A 20384-nucleotide genomic window follows, 5' to 3' on the forward strand; every position below is an offset into this window, starting at 1 on the left:
AAGCTTATTCCCAAAATTCCAGTTGATTCCAATCTTGCGTTTGCGAGTTATGCATGATCATGTGTATATTACACTGCTCCATAGACAATGTGTTGTAATTTCGTTCTGGTATACCAGAACGAAATTCAAATTTCACGATATCTTTGCTAAACGAATTAATCTGCAAGAAATTTTTTGTATATAAACATTAGGTAGCCAGAGGTTTCCAGTGATATAAAATAAAATTTCAACTTTTTTTTGAGAAAAGTGGGGGATGATGCTGTGGATCACAAAATGCCCTTCTAATTAAGATAATACATGTTTTGAAAGTGTGATTTTCATCGCAGATAGTAAAAGTGAGTTGTATTTGTGTTTGCAGCATATGCGCACCTTGAAGGTTCCTGGCAGGAGTATGTCAGCAGTGTCATGGGAGGGCGGTGGTCTTCGTATTGCATTGGCAGTGGACAGCTTTATCTATTTTGCTAACATTCGACCAGACTACAAATGGGGATACTGTGCCAACACAGTTGTATACGCCTTTACCAAACCAGACCGTATGGAACATTGTGTCGTATTCTGGGAAACTAACACCACCGAGGTGAGTGATATTATGTATATAGAGGGCCACATATTGACAGCTTCATTCCTATTAAAAGAAGGTTGGAGTTAGCTTATTTTAAACTTGAAAGTACAAAAATGATAAAATTACCCTACTTTTTAACATTTTTCACCATTTTGTCTCAGTTTTCTTCAACTTTTTGAAAGTGTTGTAAACACTTCGACTGCTCAGTGCCAGAAGTGGGTAAGTGCAATAGCTGCCATGTGAACATTTGGCAATTTACACACAGTATATTGTACTCATCTATACATGGCATCTACACATGGCAGCTATTGCACTTACCCACTTCTGGTACTGAGCAGTCAACTTGTTGGAGGTATGGCAAGCACTCATTTACACTAAATAGATGCATTTTGTAGGATTGTAGATTAAATAATTAAACATTTTGCTAGGCAAATCCAATAAAAAGAAACTCACTTCTTTAGCTTTCGCCATCTGGGCTGATGGCTTGATCACAAGTGTCTTGGTCCACTGCTTTTCCTTGAAGCGGCTTGTTGACATTTCCCGGAAGTGATGTTGTTTTTGTTTTGAGCAGTGGATCGTATCACGTGATCGAGAGGCGATACCTTTGTCGCGGTTGATTGCTTTGGCCCCCTTTTGCGGATTTGGATGGCTTCCTTATTCTTCTGGTGAATGCGTTTGAGTCCCTGTCAAGTAATTTTGCCCTTCCCATTCAATAACGTGGTTTTTCTGAGCGATGTGGTCAGTAATGGCTGATTTGTGTTGTTCAGAAGTTGATTCTTTTCGGTTTGCTCATGTGAATTTTCTTTCGGCTATTGTTTCAGAGTCTTTCTTGTGTTCTTTGAGCCTTGTCCCAAACTGTCTTCCTGTCTCCCCTACGTAGGACTTGTCACACCCTTTACACGGGATATTGTAGACAACGTCACTTGTCTGCTCTATGTCCTTCTTGTCCTTAGGGTGGACTAAAGGCTTTTTTAAGCGTGTTGGTAGGCCGCATCGCCCGTGGAGATGTTATGTTTAAAAAATTCTTTGCAGCCTCTCTGCCACGCCTTCCACGTAGGGTATGACCACCATTCCTTTTGATGGTGTGTCGTCCTTCTTTTTCTCTCTCGCTTTCGGTTGCTTGTCCTTCATTTGCTGTTTAACTCTATCCAAAGACCATTTTGGATAGCCACACTCTGCTAGCGCTGTTCTGATCTTTATTTCCTCCTCTTTCTTGTCTTCTTCCTCTGTCACGATGTTATCCATCCTATCCATAAGAGTCCGGATGACCCCAAGTTTTTGGTGAAGGGGGTGCTGCGACTGAAAATTCAGATACTGGTCCGTATGCGTTTTCTTTCGATAGCACTCAAAAGCTCACTGACCATTTAAATTCCGTAGACCCGACTGGGAATATTAAATTCACATTTGAAGAGGAGGATCAGGGTAAAATCCCTTTTCTGGACACATTAATCGTCACAAGGAAGACGGGTCCTTGAAGCTGCTGGTTTATCGAAAGAAAACGCATACGGACCAGTATCTGAATTTTCAGTCGCCACACCCCCTTCACCAAAAACTTGGGGTCATCCGGACTCTTATGGATAGGATGGATAACATCGTGACAGAGGAAGAAGACAAGAAAGAGGAGGAAATAAAGATCAGAACAGCGCTACCAGAGTGTGGCTATCCAAAATGGTATATGGATAGAGTTAAACAGCAAATGAAGGACAAGCAACCGAAAGCGAGAGAGAAAAAGAAGGACGACACACCATCAAAAGGAATGGTGGTCATACCCTACGTGGAAGGCGTGGCAGAGAGGCTGCAAAGAATTTTTTTAAACATAACATCTCCACGGCGATGCGGCCTACCAACACGCTAAAAAGCCTTTTAGTCCACCCTAAGGACATAGAGCAGACAAGTGACGTTGTCTACAATATCCCGTGTAAAGGGTGTGACAAGTCCTACGTAGGGGAGACAGGAAGACAGTTTGGGACAAGGCTCAAAGAACACAAGAAAAACTCTGAAACAATAGCCGAAAGAAAATTCACAAGAGCAAACCGAAAAGAATCAACTTCTGAACAACACAAATCAGCCATTACTGACCACATCGCTCAGGAAAACCACGTTATTGAATGGGAAGGGGCAAAAGTACTTGACAGGGACTCAAACGCATTCACCAGAAGAATAAGGGAAGCCATCAAAATACGCAAAAAGGGGGCCAAAGCAATCAACCGCTGACGAAGGTATCGTCTCTCTCGATCACGTATACGATCCACTGCTCAAAACAAAAACAACATCACTTCCGGAAATGTCAACAAGCCGTTTGGCAAGGAAAAGCAGTGGACCAAGACACTTGTGATCAAGCCATCAGCCCAGATGGCGTAAAGCTAAAGAAGTGAGTTTCTTTTTATTGGATTTGCCTAGCAAAATGTTTAATTACTCATTTACACTGTTTAGAAAAACTCAGTAAACCTGTTAAGATTGAGACAACCCCAAATTGAGACCTTTTTGTTTTCTTTTCCACACATTATTATTTCAGCGCCACATCAAGTATGTTCGCAACCTGATCTCAGTAACGGCCTATGGAGACCACTGCGTCCTAGCAACAAGAGCTGATGAGACAACGGGTCAAGTGGTAGGTTCCGTGTCCTCAATGCCATTAGGACAAACCTTAAGTATGGAAACGGAATTTAATTTGGTAGGTCCAAAGGTTGCCGGTTTGATATGCACTGGACTGTTGCCTGTTGGAGTTGGTTGTTGTTGTTGTTGGTTACTGGTTGTTGTAGGTTACTTGTGCATGTTTTGACATTGTATTGTTGGGTAGTTCTTTCATTCATAATTTTGTAGTACATATATTAGTTTCAAAATTTGATTGTCCAGTGGAAAGATGTTTTATATTGAGGAGATAGGACAAGGATTCAAGGTGGGATAAATTCAAGTTATTTTAATATGCCTGCCAAGAAACTTACAAATTCAGGAAAAGTATTTCATATTTTCAGGGTTTTTTTTATTGATGCTATCCAGGATAGTGAAGGCTTAGGATTTAGGACTTCTGGAGGTTCTCTTCATCTGTGCAAAAGTATAGAAATGTTAATAATCAGGAAATGTTATTGCATTCTGGAAGGTTATCTTGATTAATCCAATGATAGGTCTAACCATGCTCTGTTTTATGTTCCATGATTCTTTTCTAATTGTTGGCTGCCAGCATATAGCTGGGAGGACCACTTAAGGATGTCATTATGTTGACTATTATTTGTTGATGATTATTTACATTTGCATGGCTGTTCTTTCATTTAGATTTGCATGCTGTTTTATTGTCATAATTTTGTGAATGTAAAAGTTAGGAGATTTTCAGGTATTTTATTGTCCTATGGTATATTAATGATTGACTTCATAGTAGATCAGGTTGTTTACTAACAACTTAGAATGCAAAGGTGACTAATATGGTCATGTCTCTAACTGGTGAATTCAATGTTGTTATTTCATTTGGATTTGTAAGTACTTGTATTTTGCATTAGGCTTGACAAATGTGTTGTTTTGCTCTCCACCAACCAAATCTAAATCAAGTGAAATCAGAGTATAAATGGGGTTTCCCCACACATTTTTGGTAAATTTTTCAAAGTGAAATTTAAACACTTTTGATCACTGATCTTTTTTGTTGAAGCCAAAAAAGCATGGCTGTTACTAAAGTCCTTAAAATTTCCCATAAATTGGTTTTCCTCAGAGTTTTTTTGTCATATATACATGTACAGAACATGTAAGTCTGTTTTGTAGTGATTTTGGCAAACTTTTATGTCATCAATTCATAGTTCATTTTTTTTATTCATGTACAAACCATTGAATGTCAGTCAGCAAAACAGCCTGAATAGTACTGTGTTATTTGAAGTAAAAAAATTAACATTAAAAAATAATGATTTGCCAACCTACCGACTGACCCACCTGATAAATTTCCCTGGAGAGCAAGACAACATCTTATTGTATGAAATCCATGGTTGTTCAGGGAATTCAGAGTTGTTGTTCATGTGTGTTTTATTATGGTGCAGGTAAGTCAGGGTCCATCTCATCAAGTTTAAATCATCAACTTAAGGTTTAGATAAGTACAATTATATGTATGTGTCAAAATCACATGTCTTGAATTGTTAACAATTGTAATGACTTACAGTTAATGATAATATCACTCGTACATAAATCAATTTAATATTCAATATATTGTATTGCCATCAGTCACAAAGTAGACAATATTACTGTCATGCATTTGACACTCTACCACCCCAAAGATGCTTTAGCCACGCAATCTCCCTTCTTGCCATAGTCAGATCCAGTATGTGTGTTAGGAGCATACAAGCACAAGACTGTTTCTTTGTGCTGCTCCCCTTTGACTTGATGGTTTAAATATTCTCAGTTTTTGAAAAATACTAACACGAAACAAGTATATGAGCCAAAAGAGGGAATGCAAAAGCAGGCAGTCATGATCCGCTGATCTCTTTTTCTTATTAAACTGTATAATAATATGACCACATGATTTTATAAACCCATCTGTCTTCATTCATTGCTACCTCAGGATACAGGGGATACTAACCAGGTACATACCTGTTGTCCCTTCTTTATCTTTGTTTATAATAGATATTGTCTTTAGTAACATACCTCAATATGTCAAATGAAACCACAGCCCTATCCTGTATTACCCTGTCCCCTTATTTAGTTTAGTTGGTTATTTTAGAAGTAAAGGATGTACAGTGAGGTTAATTGTTATCTTTCATTGTATTTGTCATAGTTATAATAAAGGTAGAAGCAAGGTAGAAATTGTAATATCCGGTGCAAGTTAACAACATTTTCCCAATCCCATATAGTCTCGCTGCAAACTATTGTTTTATCAGGTTATATGGTTTTGTCAGTTTTTCTACACTGATTGTTGTTCTATGGGAGGTACTAAATGAGATTATGGGTATGTAGAATTATCACTTTGGGAAATTCAAGATTTCCAAGGTCAAAGCTGTACAAAACTGCTCAAATTCTTTTTTACTCTCATTCCAAAATGGGCCCCTGATCATAAGAAATAGAAAAATATAAAGTTTTACCTACCTACAACTTATCGTTCTAGGATTATTATAATCCAAAACTGAGGTAAAACTATATATTTGCTGAATCCTTATAACAAGAGGAACAATTTGCCATAGGTTTGAACAGAATCGGACCCCTTTTAAATTTTGACCCCTGTATAAACTTTGACCTTGGATATATCTCAAATTGGCCAGGGGGGACAATTTTGCACTCCTCAGAATCATAAATTGTACCAACCTTTGAACAATAACCGACATAGAAACACAATTTAACTGCCTAAACCAACCTACCTTGCTATACTCAAATGCAGCAAACCTTTTACGAGCGCGACTTCCGTGATGTTGCAAATTGGCGCTAACAACGCAGACGTCTGCGCACAGTTCATTCATAAATTTCCACTCAGCAACAACATATCGCCTTAGCAGCCAATCAGAGACAAATGCGTGTAACGCAGTAAATACGTGATGTATCCTTACAATACGCATTTCGTCAAAGGTTTTCTGCATTTTAGTATAATATGCCACTTGTAAGTATTCTTACAAAAATGATAAAAAAGTGGGAAAACAAAAGTTTCTAATCATGTCCACAGTAGTACAAGAGACAACCCATGTGATTGCGAATTCCAAGGATTGACTAAATGTGATGTTTAGACTAGTTCATTGATACAAACGTTATTGGGTCAACCTATAGAATACACCCAACCTCTAACCTATCCAAGTATATACAGGGTGAGTCAAAAAAAGTGCAATAGAGAAAATAATTCATTTTTACTTAAGAACCGAGTTGAACCTTTTAGGTTTTAAAACATTTTATAAATAACATATTCATTAGTGATCTTGGGTGAAAAATTCAAGGAATTGGCAAGTACCGTTTAGTTTTTATGACACATTTTATAGCGATACCCAATTTTAATGTTTGTCCAAGAGACATCTAAAATTTGAATGTCAGCCCATCTGTGTAATGTAGATTTGGAACAACTGCCAGTTTGTTAACCTCATTGGCATTGAGCACCCAAAGTGTTATTGCCCTTGGCCTTGTTTAAGGAGAAGAAACAGTATTTCTTGTTATTTTCATTTTCCCTTTATTTTAAAGATGTTTATTCTCTATCAAAACCATATAAATTTGTAGGCGGGTTTTCCAAATGTCGAAATGTAATGCGCGCAAATTGGAGTGGAGTGATTCACAAAACATCCAGTAAGTTTGACATATTGGATTTAAAAAAACTGGAGTTGGAGTCGAGTGAGGTATGAAGGACTTAAAGTAATGTTAGAAAGTTTGTTTGAACAGAAAAAAAAGAAATGAAAATAACGCAAAAAAATCAACCTTATTTAAGTTAAAGTCAGTTTCAGAGCTGGTGGTGCATTGTGTGCTCCCATTTAAAATACATGTTATCTCGTGGACAAATAATGAAATTGGGTATCACATTAAAATGACTCATAAAAATTAAACGGTAGAAGCGAGTCACTTCATTTTTTTTCACAGAAGGTGACTATTGAGTGTGGCATTTATAGAAACTTTCAATAATGAGAAAGTTAAACTTGGTTCTTACATAAATATCGATTCTTTGCTCTATTGCACTTTTTTTGACTCACCCTGTATTATTTATTAGTGGTGTCAATGCCACTGTGTAGCCACATTATTAGGATGCTTAAGAATTTGCTTGCCACAGCTCACAAACTACCCTTGCTTTCCCCTCTTGCCAAAAATTGTGTTCCTGCAGAATTTGTGTGAAACTACTGGGCATTTCATTTCCGGAACTTGCTTTTTTTAAATGTCTCTGAGGTGTGGTCATTGTTATTGCAAATTTATTGTATAGGCATATGCCACTGATGGACCACTAAGTACCAGAAATAAAAATATTCTTCTGCTTAGCTGGTGATTTCTAAGCAGAATTCATCAAATTTGCCTTTAGGATATCTTTAAATGTGGTTATTTGAGCATTAAAGGGATATAATCATTTTGCTAGCAAAATATTTTAATTTTAACATCCTTAAATGAAAACCAAACCATAGCTTTTTACACCAAATGTTTCATAAGATGAATTCAAAGAGAAAGGTGAACAATATTAACAAAAAATGAAATCACCCCTGTATGAAGGCAGCCCTAAAATTAATATGAAGAAAACAGAATCTATTTTTTGTTTGGCTTAAAATTAGCAACAAAAACAAGACTTGTAACATTGTGTATTAATCTAGAATGCTGTGCAAGCAATTGGGCAAAGCTCTTAATGCAAATTATGTGTGACGTATTGCGTTGCTGGCGTGTGATTGTGTGAATTTACTTGGGACTTCATTGATGCGTGTAATAACCAAAACTTAATAATTTTTGCAAATGTTAAGCCAAACAAGCTATATAGTCTAATTCAGTGACGTGGTTAGGCTTTATTAATCACCACTTGCATACAGTGACGGTGCCACGGGGGTGGGGGGGGATGCCTGGGGGATGCCCCAGTCAGAACTGTTGCCCCAGTAAAAACCACAATATTGCACAAAATTTGATGATTTTGCCCCGAAAATCACTTCCCCCCCCTCCGAAAAAAATTTATGGCGCCGCCACTGCTTGCATAACCTTAATCAGTTGGTTTTATATTTTGGATGTCAAAAACAAGTGACTGTAAAAAAAATAGCTGGGCTTCGGTAAGCAGATTTGCCATTCCTTTGGTACAGAGAACTGACATTATGTGATAGCATGACCTGTATGTATATGTATGTATTGATGTTGCCTCTTTTATTTTGTTTCCCATATTCATGTACATTATTACAGTTTCCAGATGAACCAATCCAGGTAGTCGGTCTCTCATCTTCTTCCTCGGAGGATACCCTCCTTCCTAGGAAGACCTCATCTTCATCTTCATCTACACCTTCATCTACACCTAAGATTCCATCTACACCTAAGATTTCAACCCCCAAGAAATCATTTCCATATCCTCTCCCTGGGGATGAGTCTCCCCTGTTATATCCTCTCCCTGGGGGGAAGTCTCCCCCATCAAAGTATTGGCCACCAGTTACCCCTCAAGACTCCTCTCACTCCATTCATGTAACATACTTACATTTTCCAAAGTGTAGCTCTAGCAGTGATAGTATTGAGGGCAAAGCCAAAGAAACAGTATGTATAAAACAGAATCAGTTTCCAATTTAGTATTGCAAAATATTTGATTTATTATTTGGAATTTTGTTCCTGTGGTTATATATTTGTTTTTTACTTTGGATTATATCAATTTATTTGGCATGTTCTGTTTGAAAACCATATTATAAACTGTAGACAATTTGTTCTGATTCCCATCTGATATTTATACATGAATTATTAATTGACCTTTTCGGTAAATCCCATAAGCCTTTGCGAGTACACCTGAGATGTCATCATTTGATGTCAGTACGCGTCAGGCTGATGCGCACGTTGCTTAGCGAACATCATTACTGCACATTGGAAGTCGACGTGATGTCAAATGACATCTCAGGTGTACTCGCAAAGGCTTATGGGATTTACCGAAAAGGTCAATTTTGTTGGTATTTTCTAATTGTACTATTTACTTGCAATAAAAATACTTATATTGACTGCTCAGTGCCAAAAGTGGGTAAGTACAATAGCTGCTCTGTGAACATTTGGCAATTTACACACAGTATATTGCACACATTTACACATGGCAGAAACACATGGCAGCTATTACACTTACCCAGGACTGAGCAGTTGATATGTCTCATAATTTTGATTTGATTAAGTATAATTAATTATAAATTATTTCAAAATACTTTGATATAGAAAATCTTGCTATTCATAAGTTGATTCTTTGGTTTTGTTCACGACACATTGCATACTAACCTATATGTTGTTGTTTGTTTGCAGTTTGCATTTGTTAAAGAAATATTTTACAGTTGAAGTTGAATTGATATAATGAAGCAGTTAATCTATAAAATGGGTGTGTTTGCACTCAAATGTGTTTGTTGTGTGTCCATGTATGAGTATGTATAATTGTATGTCATAATGCTACATATTAACCATATTGAGTGCTACACTCTACTTTGACAGCAGTAGCATGTCATTTTTGATTTGATTGTCGTGATTTCTATTAGTAAAACTGACACAATTTGTGCTGTGATTTAATATTTAATATTTAAATTTTGTTTGATTTCAACATGTCAGCCTGCTGGTTTCTGATTGACTTTTTCCTTCTATATCTTACAGTATGTATTGGTGTTATGTAACTCCATTGGAACCCCGCTGGAATCAAAGTACATTGATATTGGTAAGTTTAATTCAAGTTTAGATATTTGCATTGTTCCAAACTTATTCACACCAGTGTGGATGAGCATTTATATAAAGATTTAAATAATTGTAAATGTATGAAAATAATGTGGGCCCATGCATGATTGTAAATCTCTGAGGGTTTTTTTTTATTATTATTCTTGTTTTCCTGTCATTGCAGAACCACAGTACGTAGCTGTCACTAAAACTCATGTGATAGCTGCCTCCAAAGAAGCATTCTACGTATGGCAGTACAAGACACCTAAGAAACTGACTGCAATGGAGGTTAACCAAGCTTTAGGCAAGAAGAAGGATAACCGTGAAAGAGTCTACCACATCGATGACACACCATCTGGTGCTGGAGAAGGATTGCTAGACTTCAGCAAAGCTTTTGCTGTAAGTTCACTTATGATCTAAGAGAAGTTTTTTTTTCATTAACATGTACCAAGGTTTCTTTTGTTTGCTTGTTTGTTCTTATTTTGCCTCGGGATGCCCTTCAGTGATGTCACTGTTTTTTAGGGATGCCAGGGTCAAATAGAATACATTAAAAACATTGATACATTACATAAATATAAATTAACATTAACATACATACTTAAAGGAAGTGTCCGGTAATCACAACATTAAGCCTTATATGTTAGAAAAATAATTATCAAACACGAATCACATGGTTTTATTTCAAACAAACTCATATTAACCATAAAAACGAATAAACACAGCCATCTCTCAACACGCGATATTCAAAATTCCCGCGCCAAAATTGTCTAGAGCAGTGACGTCCCAATAGTTCAATGAAGCCTGTCGACAAATGAGCACAAATAACCATGACGTCACTGCTCTAGAACATTTCGCGCGGGAATTTTGAATATCGCGTGTTGAGAGACGGCTGTTTTTATTCGTTTTTATGATTAATATGAGTTTGATTGAAATAAAACCACGTGATTTGTGCTTGATAATTATTTTTCTAACAAGAAAAACCTAATGTTGTGATTGCTGGACACGTCCTTTAAAGATAAAAGACAATATAATAAGTACTAGATAAATTTCAAATAATGAATATGAAAGCCCAGACCTGCTGAGGAAATAAATACATATCAAAATTTTAAAATACACATTTCATTGCACATGTGTTGTATGAAGTGCTCTCTATGTTCCCAAGATCAAAAAGCCTGTCTATGAGACTGACACTTCCACAGACCAACCCCCTAATCTTAGGAAGCTTAAAATGATACTGCTATTGAGGTTTTATGTCTTTGAAAGTGGCAAGTTTGACTTGGAGGGGTTGCTTGGCATTCAGAGGGAGATTATGAACAGATGCAACCCCTCTGGATCTAAATTGCCTCTTGTTGGATTCATTTTGGCATGGGGGATGGACAAGATTTCCCTGCAATCCTGCTCTTTGTGTGTAATTTATCAGTTTTATTTGTGACTGTAGGGCTAGCCACTCTAAACGTGCAATTTGTTTGACATATCCGTTTTGCAGCCAACTCGTGACCCAATCTGCAGTGTGTGTGCATCAGACAAGCTACTTATCATTGGTCGTGAATCAGGGACATTAAATCGTTACTCGCTACCACATGTCGCACTGGTCAACAAACATACAGTGAACTGCAGACCGCATTCCATCTCCCTCAACTGCAATTCTAGGTAAGATTGGCTTGTCAATAACGAAAGCTAAGATCAAAACTACCTTCAAAGAGGATTCCAGTACTTACTGTTGTTGAGGCACCTGTTACACTGGATTTATTATAAGTGTTTTTAAAGTGTAATTTTGTAATTTCTTGTAACATTAAGACAGGAAGCCCTCGCTATAGTAGGTGCGCTGTCATAATGGCTGGAATCCACTCACTGAATTTCATACTAAGATAATTCTTCTGTCACATAATTGACGACCATATCTTTTACACTTGTAGTAACCTTTCATTGCATCAGCTACTTTACGGAGTAGACCACTTTCTTTCTATCATGTAAGGCCACTTTACAGAGTAGACAAGTCTTCGTCATTTTACTAGTCAAAGCAAACCAAGCCCAACTCAACTATTACTATCATGTATACAAGGTCAAGTTCAAGTTAGTTGGTTCCCTTCATCACGTTTATGATGCTTTTCCAAGTCTTAGTGAATCCTCTCATCTGTCACTTCTATGTCATTAAATCAGTATCAGAATTAGTTCCTTGGAGACAGGGCAGTAATTTCAGGCAATTCAAATCATGGGTTCAAGTGATTGAATTATAGGTTAAGGTTACACGAAGAAATGTATAAAAAACGTATAAAAGACGTATAAAGTTGTTCTCTAAAAACGCGTTTTCTCAGCAATCAAATATCGCAGTGAGTCAAATGTTGGTGCATGGATGTATCTTTACATTATTTTTGTGTGTTTATAAAAAAATTTAGATATCCGTTTGAAAATCCTTCGTTTAAATCATTTTTACGCACCATGTTCACAAGATCAAAAACATGTTCCATGCAGTTTTTTTCAAATGTTCGCTCCATATAAAACCACGCCGAGTGATTGTTTTCTCCTTTTTTGTATTGTACTACAAATCGATTAAAGAAATAATGTTGCCATGGGGAAGAACCAAATACAGTACCGATCAAATTTAAAAAGCCCGTTTTTGGGGAACATTTTCGAGAATCTTGTCTGAGAAAAAACTGTTTTGTGAAATTATCGATATCTTGATAACGGGCGTTAATTTAGACATCTGAATACCTACATTATTTCTCAACATTCTGCCAATTGCTATCCCATTTGATTTTCACTCCAAATTGAAGCTAGTATTGCAAAAAGCGAGGTTTTTCCTCCATCAGTTCGTTCAAAATTTCAGCGCCGACATGCGTGTTTATTCTAAGAGCCATTGTGCGGACGCAATTGTAATTACATCAAATTATAGTTACATATCCGCTTCGAGAATAAGAAATTTCGTAAGCTGATGTATGGTCCAGTGGATAGAGCGTTGGACTGGGAACCTGTTATGAACAATTTTTGTGGGTTCGAGTCCCCATGTGGCTGAATTTTCTTTCTTTTTTTCTCTCTTTTCTCATTTTTACTTCCTTTCTTTCCTCTTTTCTTTCTCCTTCTCTTTTTTCATTTCTTTCTTTCTTTTTCTTTCTTTTTCTTTCTTACTTTCTTTTTCGTTCTTTTTCTTTCTCTCTCTCTCTTTCTTTCTCTTTTTCACCATTTCTTTATTCTTTCTTGCTCCTTTCTTTTTAGTTTTATTTGATTGATTCGCTGACTGCAGTGAATCGTGATTGATTGTTTTTCACTTTGTATAATTCAGAAATTTGTAGGCCTGCTAAGTCTGTCTTTTTGAATATTCTTCCCAAATTCGATTTGCAAATAATTGCTTTTTGATATTGTTGTTGATGTTATTGCTGTCCCCTATTACATTGTAATCAGGGAATAGCAGCATTGATTTATTTCATCAAAGATATCAAGGCTATAAATTCAAAATCAACACATTTTCCAGGGCGTAGCTTGACGAAGTGCCCCAATCAATTTTAAAATTTATAAAATCCTTATGAAAATTGCGAAAATGGCTTGTACCCCTCCCCGCATCCAACCCGGCATGTCGCCCCTCATGTAACCCCCGCCCGCCCCGACTCACGAGCTCCGGGCACGAGCTAAGCCAAGTTTCATGTCTTGACCGTGGATCAATATTCTATTGTAAGTAGGCCTCACGTCCCAGCACGCTTGTTCATTTTCTGCATGGCTGTTTCTGTTATGAACTTACGCCCTCTGAAATCAAGCGCATGAAAAACTCTCGCTAACCTTAATATATGCGTATCACTTGTTGAGAGTGAAATTGTACACAATAATGCACGCATACTGAGATGTTGATGCGTCTAATGCACAAGCCCCGAAGGGGGAGTGCATTAGACGCAGCAACATCTCAGTACAAGTGCAATATTTTGTACAATTTCTCGAGCAACTATTTCATACACGAGAGAAAAAGCCATGATTTTTGCCATTTTTATAACAAAATTGTCACTAAAAATGTTGAAAAATTACGAGCAAATATAAATGCATCAACCCGCAAGAAAAATGAATCAATCTTACATGATGCGAACGCGCGCGAAAGCACTGCGCGTAGTACGAGGAGTGCGCGCCTGTGCAATTATACAATATTAATGCACTCTGCGTATTTTGCTAACGGCTTTTCTGATTGACTATGTGGTTCTAAGAGTGTATGAATGTGCTTTGTTCTCACCATGCTTGGTAATCAATTATCTCAGACATATGATCTGTTCTATTCTGTTTTGATATAAAAGTTGATAACATATATTGTAATGAAATTTTTAAATGAATTTAATGGCTTAATGGTTGTAGATATTTTAACCTTGTGTTTAGATTCGCATAATCTGTTGTTAAACGCTTGTGTAGAATTATTTCACATGTACAGCTTTCCATTAAATTCTTTGTTTTTTGCTCTAGTCGTCTAGCTATCATTGATATAGCAGGTCTGTTGACATTCTTTGATCTGGATGCTAAGTGGGTGAACCAGGATGGCCAAGAGATACAGGGACAACACCTTGACTTTGAACGAAAAGATGTGTGGGATATGAAATGGGCTGAGGATAACACAGAGCTCTTTGCTATGATGGAAAAAACAAGGATGTACATCTTCCGTAATCTGGATCCTGAGGTAAAAATTAATCATATTTTTAGCAACATTTTCTTTTCAATAATTATTTAAACTTATGATCTCAACACAAAATTAAGATAAGTTTTCAGTCACAACTTTGACTTTCATCTGGTGATGGCAATCCAAGTTTGGGATCAGTGACCTTTTGGACACTTGATCCCAAAAGTACACTCTTGGTAACTTGTATCAGCCCCTGTCGCGGTTGAGTGATGGTTGGTTGACTCTAATGTAAATTGACTCTTTCACGCCGCTTTTAAAGTATCTAGCATCCCGGTCAAGGATTTTGACCATATCCAAATCAACTTGGTGGTTGGGGGATTCAATGTGGATGTGCTGGGAGATTCTGAACACTGACCCTTCAGGGTTTTCCCCTGATTGGGAATATAATAAATTGTTTATATTTTGTTTATATTTTGTTTATATTTTGACTGTTCTGATGAGCAAACAAATTAGTTAAAGAGTAACATGTGATACACTGATATTTAGTTGATAGATGTTTGGTTCCATCCTGTGATGTTGCATCATTACTTCTTATCATACCCTTGTTTGTTGCATTTTCTTTAGGAACCAATCTTAAGTTCTGGATATATTTGTCATTTTGAGGATCTCAACATCAAAGCTGTTCTTTTGGATGAAATTCTGAAGGACCCTGAACATCCTAACAAGGAATTTATGATGGAGATGGAAATCAAGGTGAGTCTGATATGAAAGCACATGTCAAAATTGTATTTTCTTGCATCTTGGAAAAACTTGTTATTACTTGAATGTTTTATCAACAGAAAAAGAACCTCTGGCAAACTGATAAATGAATATAAATTGTGAGAGCCAAAAACACTTAGAATCACTTTAAAAGTTAGGTCATAGTAATAGGAAACTATATAAGTTGCTTTTTGCCTTGTAAAAGTATCAATATCTTCTAAAAATTGTCCTGATTCCTTTTTTCCAATGAAGGCACCAAATGAATACCTCCATCCTTACACGCTACTAACCAATCATAGGCTGTGGAGAGTTTGATTGACAGTGCCATTAGACACCCAATTCCGAGTTTATATCACAATCCTACTATAGTCATGATTACTTCATCTCTCAAGTCAAGCGTTTTAATGGCCAAATACAATATACATTCAATTAAAAAGACAATGCTTCACTCCAGCAAGGTGTTAGTATATGTGACAAATAATACATGCTATATCCTAAATAAAGGATGCGGGTCAGAGAGAATTGCAACTAGACAAGAAGAGAAACTGGTGAGAACTTGAAAGTGAAAAACTGAACCGACAGGGATTAAACCAGCATACTCAAGATATCTGACCTCATCCAACAATGCCACACGGCAGAACTATAGCTGATTTGCTGGTGAATCTTTCCTAGTCATGTTCACTTCATCTCTCAAGTATCTCAGTAGCCTAATATTAAATTGACATAACCTGGTCACCTCATGATTTTGAATAATTGTGCTCTTTGTTACCCCAGCAACATTCTGCCAGTCAAAAATTGACTATTTAATAGAGAGTGATTTGATCCCAATTTCTCTCATCAATTGACTTCCTATTCCCTTGCATCTTCATGTGTTGTGACATTGCATAACAACCAGCTATCTTGGTTTCCTGTGAAAATTAGTAATTTGTAAAGTAATTGTTTTTTTGTTTTTTTGTTATAGTCTTTGCGTGATACCCGAGATCTACTTGACAAAGTTGGCATTGAAGATGCCGCCCAGTTCATTGAAGACAATCCTCACCCTAGATTATGGTAAGATACACTGGACATGTGATGCTATCTGGTTTCAAAGTTTACATACTGTACAATGTCAGACTTGCTATTTTTGTAAATGATTAAAAAATTATCATAGTCATGTGACTTCCAATTTTTGAATGTTTGAGCTGTTTCCTAACCAGTTATCATTTTGTCAATATCAAAAGGTCAAATAAGTATATTTTAAATGTATAAACTTCACTTTCCATGATTCTGATATTACAGGAGATTGCTTGCTGAAGCTGCTCTAGAGAATTTGGACCTCAAAATGGCTGACCAAGCCTTTGTCCGTTGCCGTGACTACCAGGGTATAGAGTTTGTGAAGCGACTTGGCAACTTGCAGAGTGAAACCATGCGAAGTGCAGAAGTAGCAGCGTATTTCAAGAGATTTGAGGAGGCAGAACGGATGTATTTAGATATGGATAGGAGGTATGTTATTATCTCAATCAAGGGATTTTATGAGCCATTTCACACAGATCAATTGAGGGCTCATTAACACAACACCATAAATGAAGTAGTTTATTCTATGTCCATACGCATTCATGCGAGAACGGCACCAATTCATTGGTCAATCGCAACATAACACAATCTAAATACAATGGTAAGTAATGATTTATAAGGTTCATCAGGCTTTTTTTAATGTATCGAGTAGTGCAATACAAATTACAATAAGGTAAAACAATTTGTGAATTTTATACTAAAAGGTAAAACAATTTGTGAATTTTATACTAAAAAAAAAGAAAATTCAAATATGAAAAAGAAAATGTGACCCTATTTTTTCAGATTTAAGGTCGGTCGAAAAGGGCAATACAGATCATTTTTTAGGCCTTACATTGGCAACATAGCAACAATATCCGTGCACATACAGAGTGAAGTGAGCATCCCAATGTGCAATTTAATTCAATATTTTAAGCCATGCACTGGAAGACATTTGTATTTTTACTTGTGGTGAATGTTTACCTCCTGGCTAAGCTATGCCATGGATTGGATATACAAACCACATACAGTAACCATGGTAACATGGATGGGACATGCCGACAGACAGACAGGGAGTTATAAGTCGTCTGTGCGATTATCCCACACAGTTGTATTTAGATTGTCTAAAGCTGGTTTCATACTTTCTGCCGCTTGCCACTGAGCAGCATGACACTTCATCATGCTGCTTGCACTTGTCTGCAAGCTGAGCGGCACACCGCTGAGCGGCAGCGACATGACTCTGAAAGCCACTCTTGCCGCTCAGCACCGCTCCAAAATCATATTTTGTTCTCATACGTCAGAACGGCACTGCTCCGAGTTGACTTGAATTCAGCTCCCAGTGGTGCTGCCGCTGCAGCAAAGTGGTGGAGTGATCGATGTATCGGCTTGCCACTGGTCATCGCTAGCGTTTCTGGTGCGACTGCGCAGTGAAGTAAAATCATCTTCAAAGCGGCAAGTGGCAGGAAAGTATGAAACCAGCATAAAAGTTGAATTGTAGTCAATTTGTTAAAATAGTATACAAATATTGACGGTCTATGAGTGGGATAGTAAAAATATACCATGAGGTCAAATTTTGCCTCTTCTATTTTATGAGTCGAGAGCAGAGTAAAACGGAGCAGTCTAAAATTGACCGAATGATATATATTTACTATTACATGAGTATAGGAAGGCAATATATAGTGATTTTACCTGTGTCCACATCATACCATGGATAGTATACAAATGTTTATGAGTATGAAGATCAAAATTACAACATGAAAAATGGATTATTCCATGAGCCAGAACAGCAAGTAAAATGGAACAATCCATCTTTCACCGAGTGAATTGATATTCAACCAATGAACTGTCTAGAATTTATGAATGAGTGATGATTAGAGGTTCATACATACACGCTATATAACGGTGCGCGTGATTGGTCGAGAGCCGGGCATAAACAGCGTTTATGCCCGGTGTCCCGGATGTGCGATCGCCGGGTTGGAAAAATGAAGGAAAATCATGATTTTTAATAATGTTACTTGTAATTTTTTGTTATTATTTTGATGAAATAAGAATCACAAAATGTTCTGGTATGTATGAAGGGGTTCATTCATATATTTTCATGACTAAATGGTTGTTTATGCCCTCGGGCCGCAAGCGGCCCCTCGGGCATAAACAACCGTTTAGTCATGAAAATATATGAATGAACCCCTAATTTATGACTGAATATGATTTTTTTGTTTTGTAAATGGCAATTCACCAAAATGCATCGAAACAATGCACAACCCCGGAGAGGGGAGTGCATTGTCATGGGAAAAAACTAAAGGGCAAGTGCATTGATTTTTGTGATATGCACATCAACAAAATCATATCCGTCATTAACCTCATTCATACACATCACAAAACCATCGTTGGTATAAAGGTATTTTGTTATTAAGGTATTAAGAAATTACCAAACTCCGAAGGAAAATACAAATCCATCACTGACGGCCCAGAATTGCTCACCGGTAATTAAATTGACAAAGCCAGTACTGCGTAGATGCTTGCACATCATGTGAATTTGCGTCCACTGCAGTAATTTGGTTCATTGCTTCATGAATATTAATACCATTAATGAATACAAAAGATCCACTGGCTCAAATCACTGTAATCAATATATGCAAGATATCTTGAGGCTCATAGTTGTTTGGCTATTCAGGTATGTTCATTTATGATCAAATTTTAGATAAAATTATAAAAGAAAGCAGTGGAATTGAAACAGAAATATTGTACCTTGCACTAATGCAATAATGTATACTGTTCATGCAGGGATCTTGCTGTTAACTTACGCATCAAGCTTGGTGACTGGTTCCGTGTTGTGCAACTCCTAAAAGCTGGCAGCGGTGGTGGTGATGATACCCAACTGATCCAGGCCTGGAATGCTATAGGAGACTACTATGCAGACAGACAGAAATGGTCCAATGCTGTGCAATATTATGTACAAGGAAACAATCAGGAGAGATTAGCTGAGTGCTATTATATGCTGGAGGATTTCATTGGACTACAGAAACTTGCTGATGGGCTACCAGAGAATCACAAGTTACTGCCTGTAAGTAGCTGAATCAAGGGATTCATTTCCCCCACACACACACACCCCTACATGCAAAAGAGCAAAGATTTACTTGTAGAGAAAAATATGACATATTGTTGGTTGCATAAATAAAGCACCTTTTTCTGCAGTCACTGTAAGCTATTTAGGTAACTTTGATATAAGGAAATATTTTACATACATTCACACATATTCCTAGAATGTTTGAAAATACACAAGTATCCACTAGTAGAAAGTGTGAAATGCCTCTAAATAAGTTACATGGTTGAATCAAATACTGGAAAAAAACTTAAATGCCTCCAGACTTAATCAGGCATTGGTCATGTGACATACATACATTTTTGATAAAATTTAATCAATTAATATAGTTTACCCTGTAGGGTTATTTTTTCACCTTGAGACAGAATGGGCATACTCGAATTGCACCTGATTCTGGACTTACACACCATAAAACTTGCCTGGGGTGCAAATCTCACAAAACTATTACAGAATATGAACATGTGTGCTGAATTAATTGTGCCAGATATTATCTACTAAAAGTGATTTCAATAACAAGAGGAATAAATGATTGTGAGAACTGTGAATTGACTGATGACTGTTGTTTGACCGGCCCATTGCAGGAATTAGGAGCTCAGTTTGTGACAGTAGGCATGTGTGAAGAAGCAGTTCAAGCCTATCTGAAATGTAACCAGGTGAAGAAAGCTGTAGACTGCTGTGTAGAACTCAACCAATGGGACCAGGCTGTAGAGTTAGCTAAGACACATAATATCAAGGAGATTGACAGCTTATTAGCAAGGTATGCTGCACATCTGCTGGATAAGGACAAGAAACTGCAGGCTATTGAATTATACAGGAAAGCTAATCACTTCATCGAGGCAGCTAAACTCATGTTCCAGGTATGTTTAGGTCTTATACTATACTATATGGATGGGGATATTCAAACATAGAAATTGGCTATTTGTGTGTATTTATGTCGGGGTGTGTGTGTGTGTGATGATAGCTTAAAGGTCCGTTCATACTACGCCGCAATTGCTTTGCGGTGTGGTGCCGTACTGCAAAATACTGCATTGAGGTATTGCAATAAAGTTAAATACATGGAAATGTGACGA

At 37.1% G+C, this 20384-nt stretch overlaps 1 protein-coding gene across 3 annotated transcripts in view; it reads left to right on the forward strand.

The window, feature by feature from the left end:
* Positions 1-20384, forward strand: part of LOC140153400 (WD repeat-containing protein 35-like) — a 38129-nt gene that overhangs the window by 6870 nt on the left and 10875 nt on the right. The window contains exons 9-20 of one of the 3 annotated variants that reach the window (XM_072176148.1): positions 359-577; positions 3078-3173; positions 8363-8383; positions 9782-9842; positions 10023-10237; positions 11325-11488; positions 14273-14483; positions 15048-15176; positions 16144-16232; positions 16461-16664; positions 18996-19275; positions 19896-20171. In XM_072176148.1, coding sequence (XP_072032249.1) covers positions 359-577; positions 3078-3173; positions 8363-8383; positions 9782-9842; positions 10023-10237; positions 11325-11488; positions 14273-14483; positions 15048-15176; positions 16144-16232; positions 16461-16664; positions 18996-19275; positions 19896-20171 — 1965 coding nt within the window. Of the gene's footprint in view, positions 1-358; positions 578-3077; positions 3237-8362; positions 8384-9781; positions 9843-10022; positions 10238-11324; positions 11489-14272; positions 14484-15047; positions 15177-16143; positions 16233-16460; positions 16665-18995; positions 19276-19895; positions 20172-20384 lie in introns of all 3 variants that reach the window. The other 2 variants (XM_072176147.1, XM_072176149.1) reach the window with 2 other exon arrangements.

Source organism: Amphiura filiformis, chromosome 5 (assembly GCF_039555335.1).
Source record: "Amphiura filiformis chromosome 5, Afil_fr2py, whole genome shotgun sequence".
Taxonomy (NCBI): Eukaryota; Metazoa; Echinodermata; class Ophiuroidea; order Amphilepidida; family Amphiuridae; genus Amphiura; species Amphiura filiformis.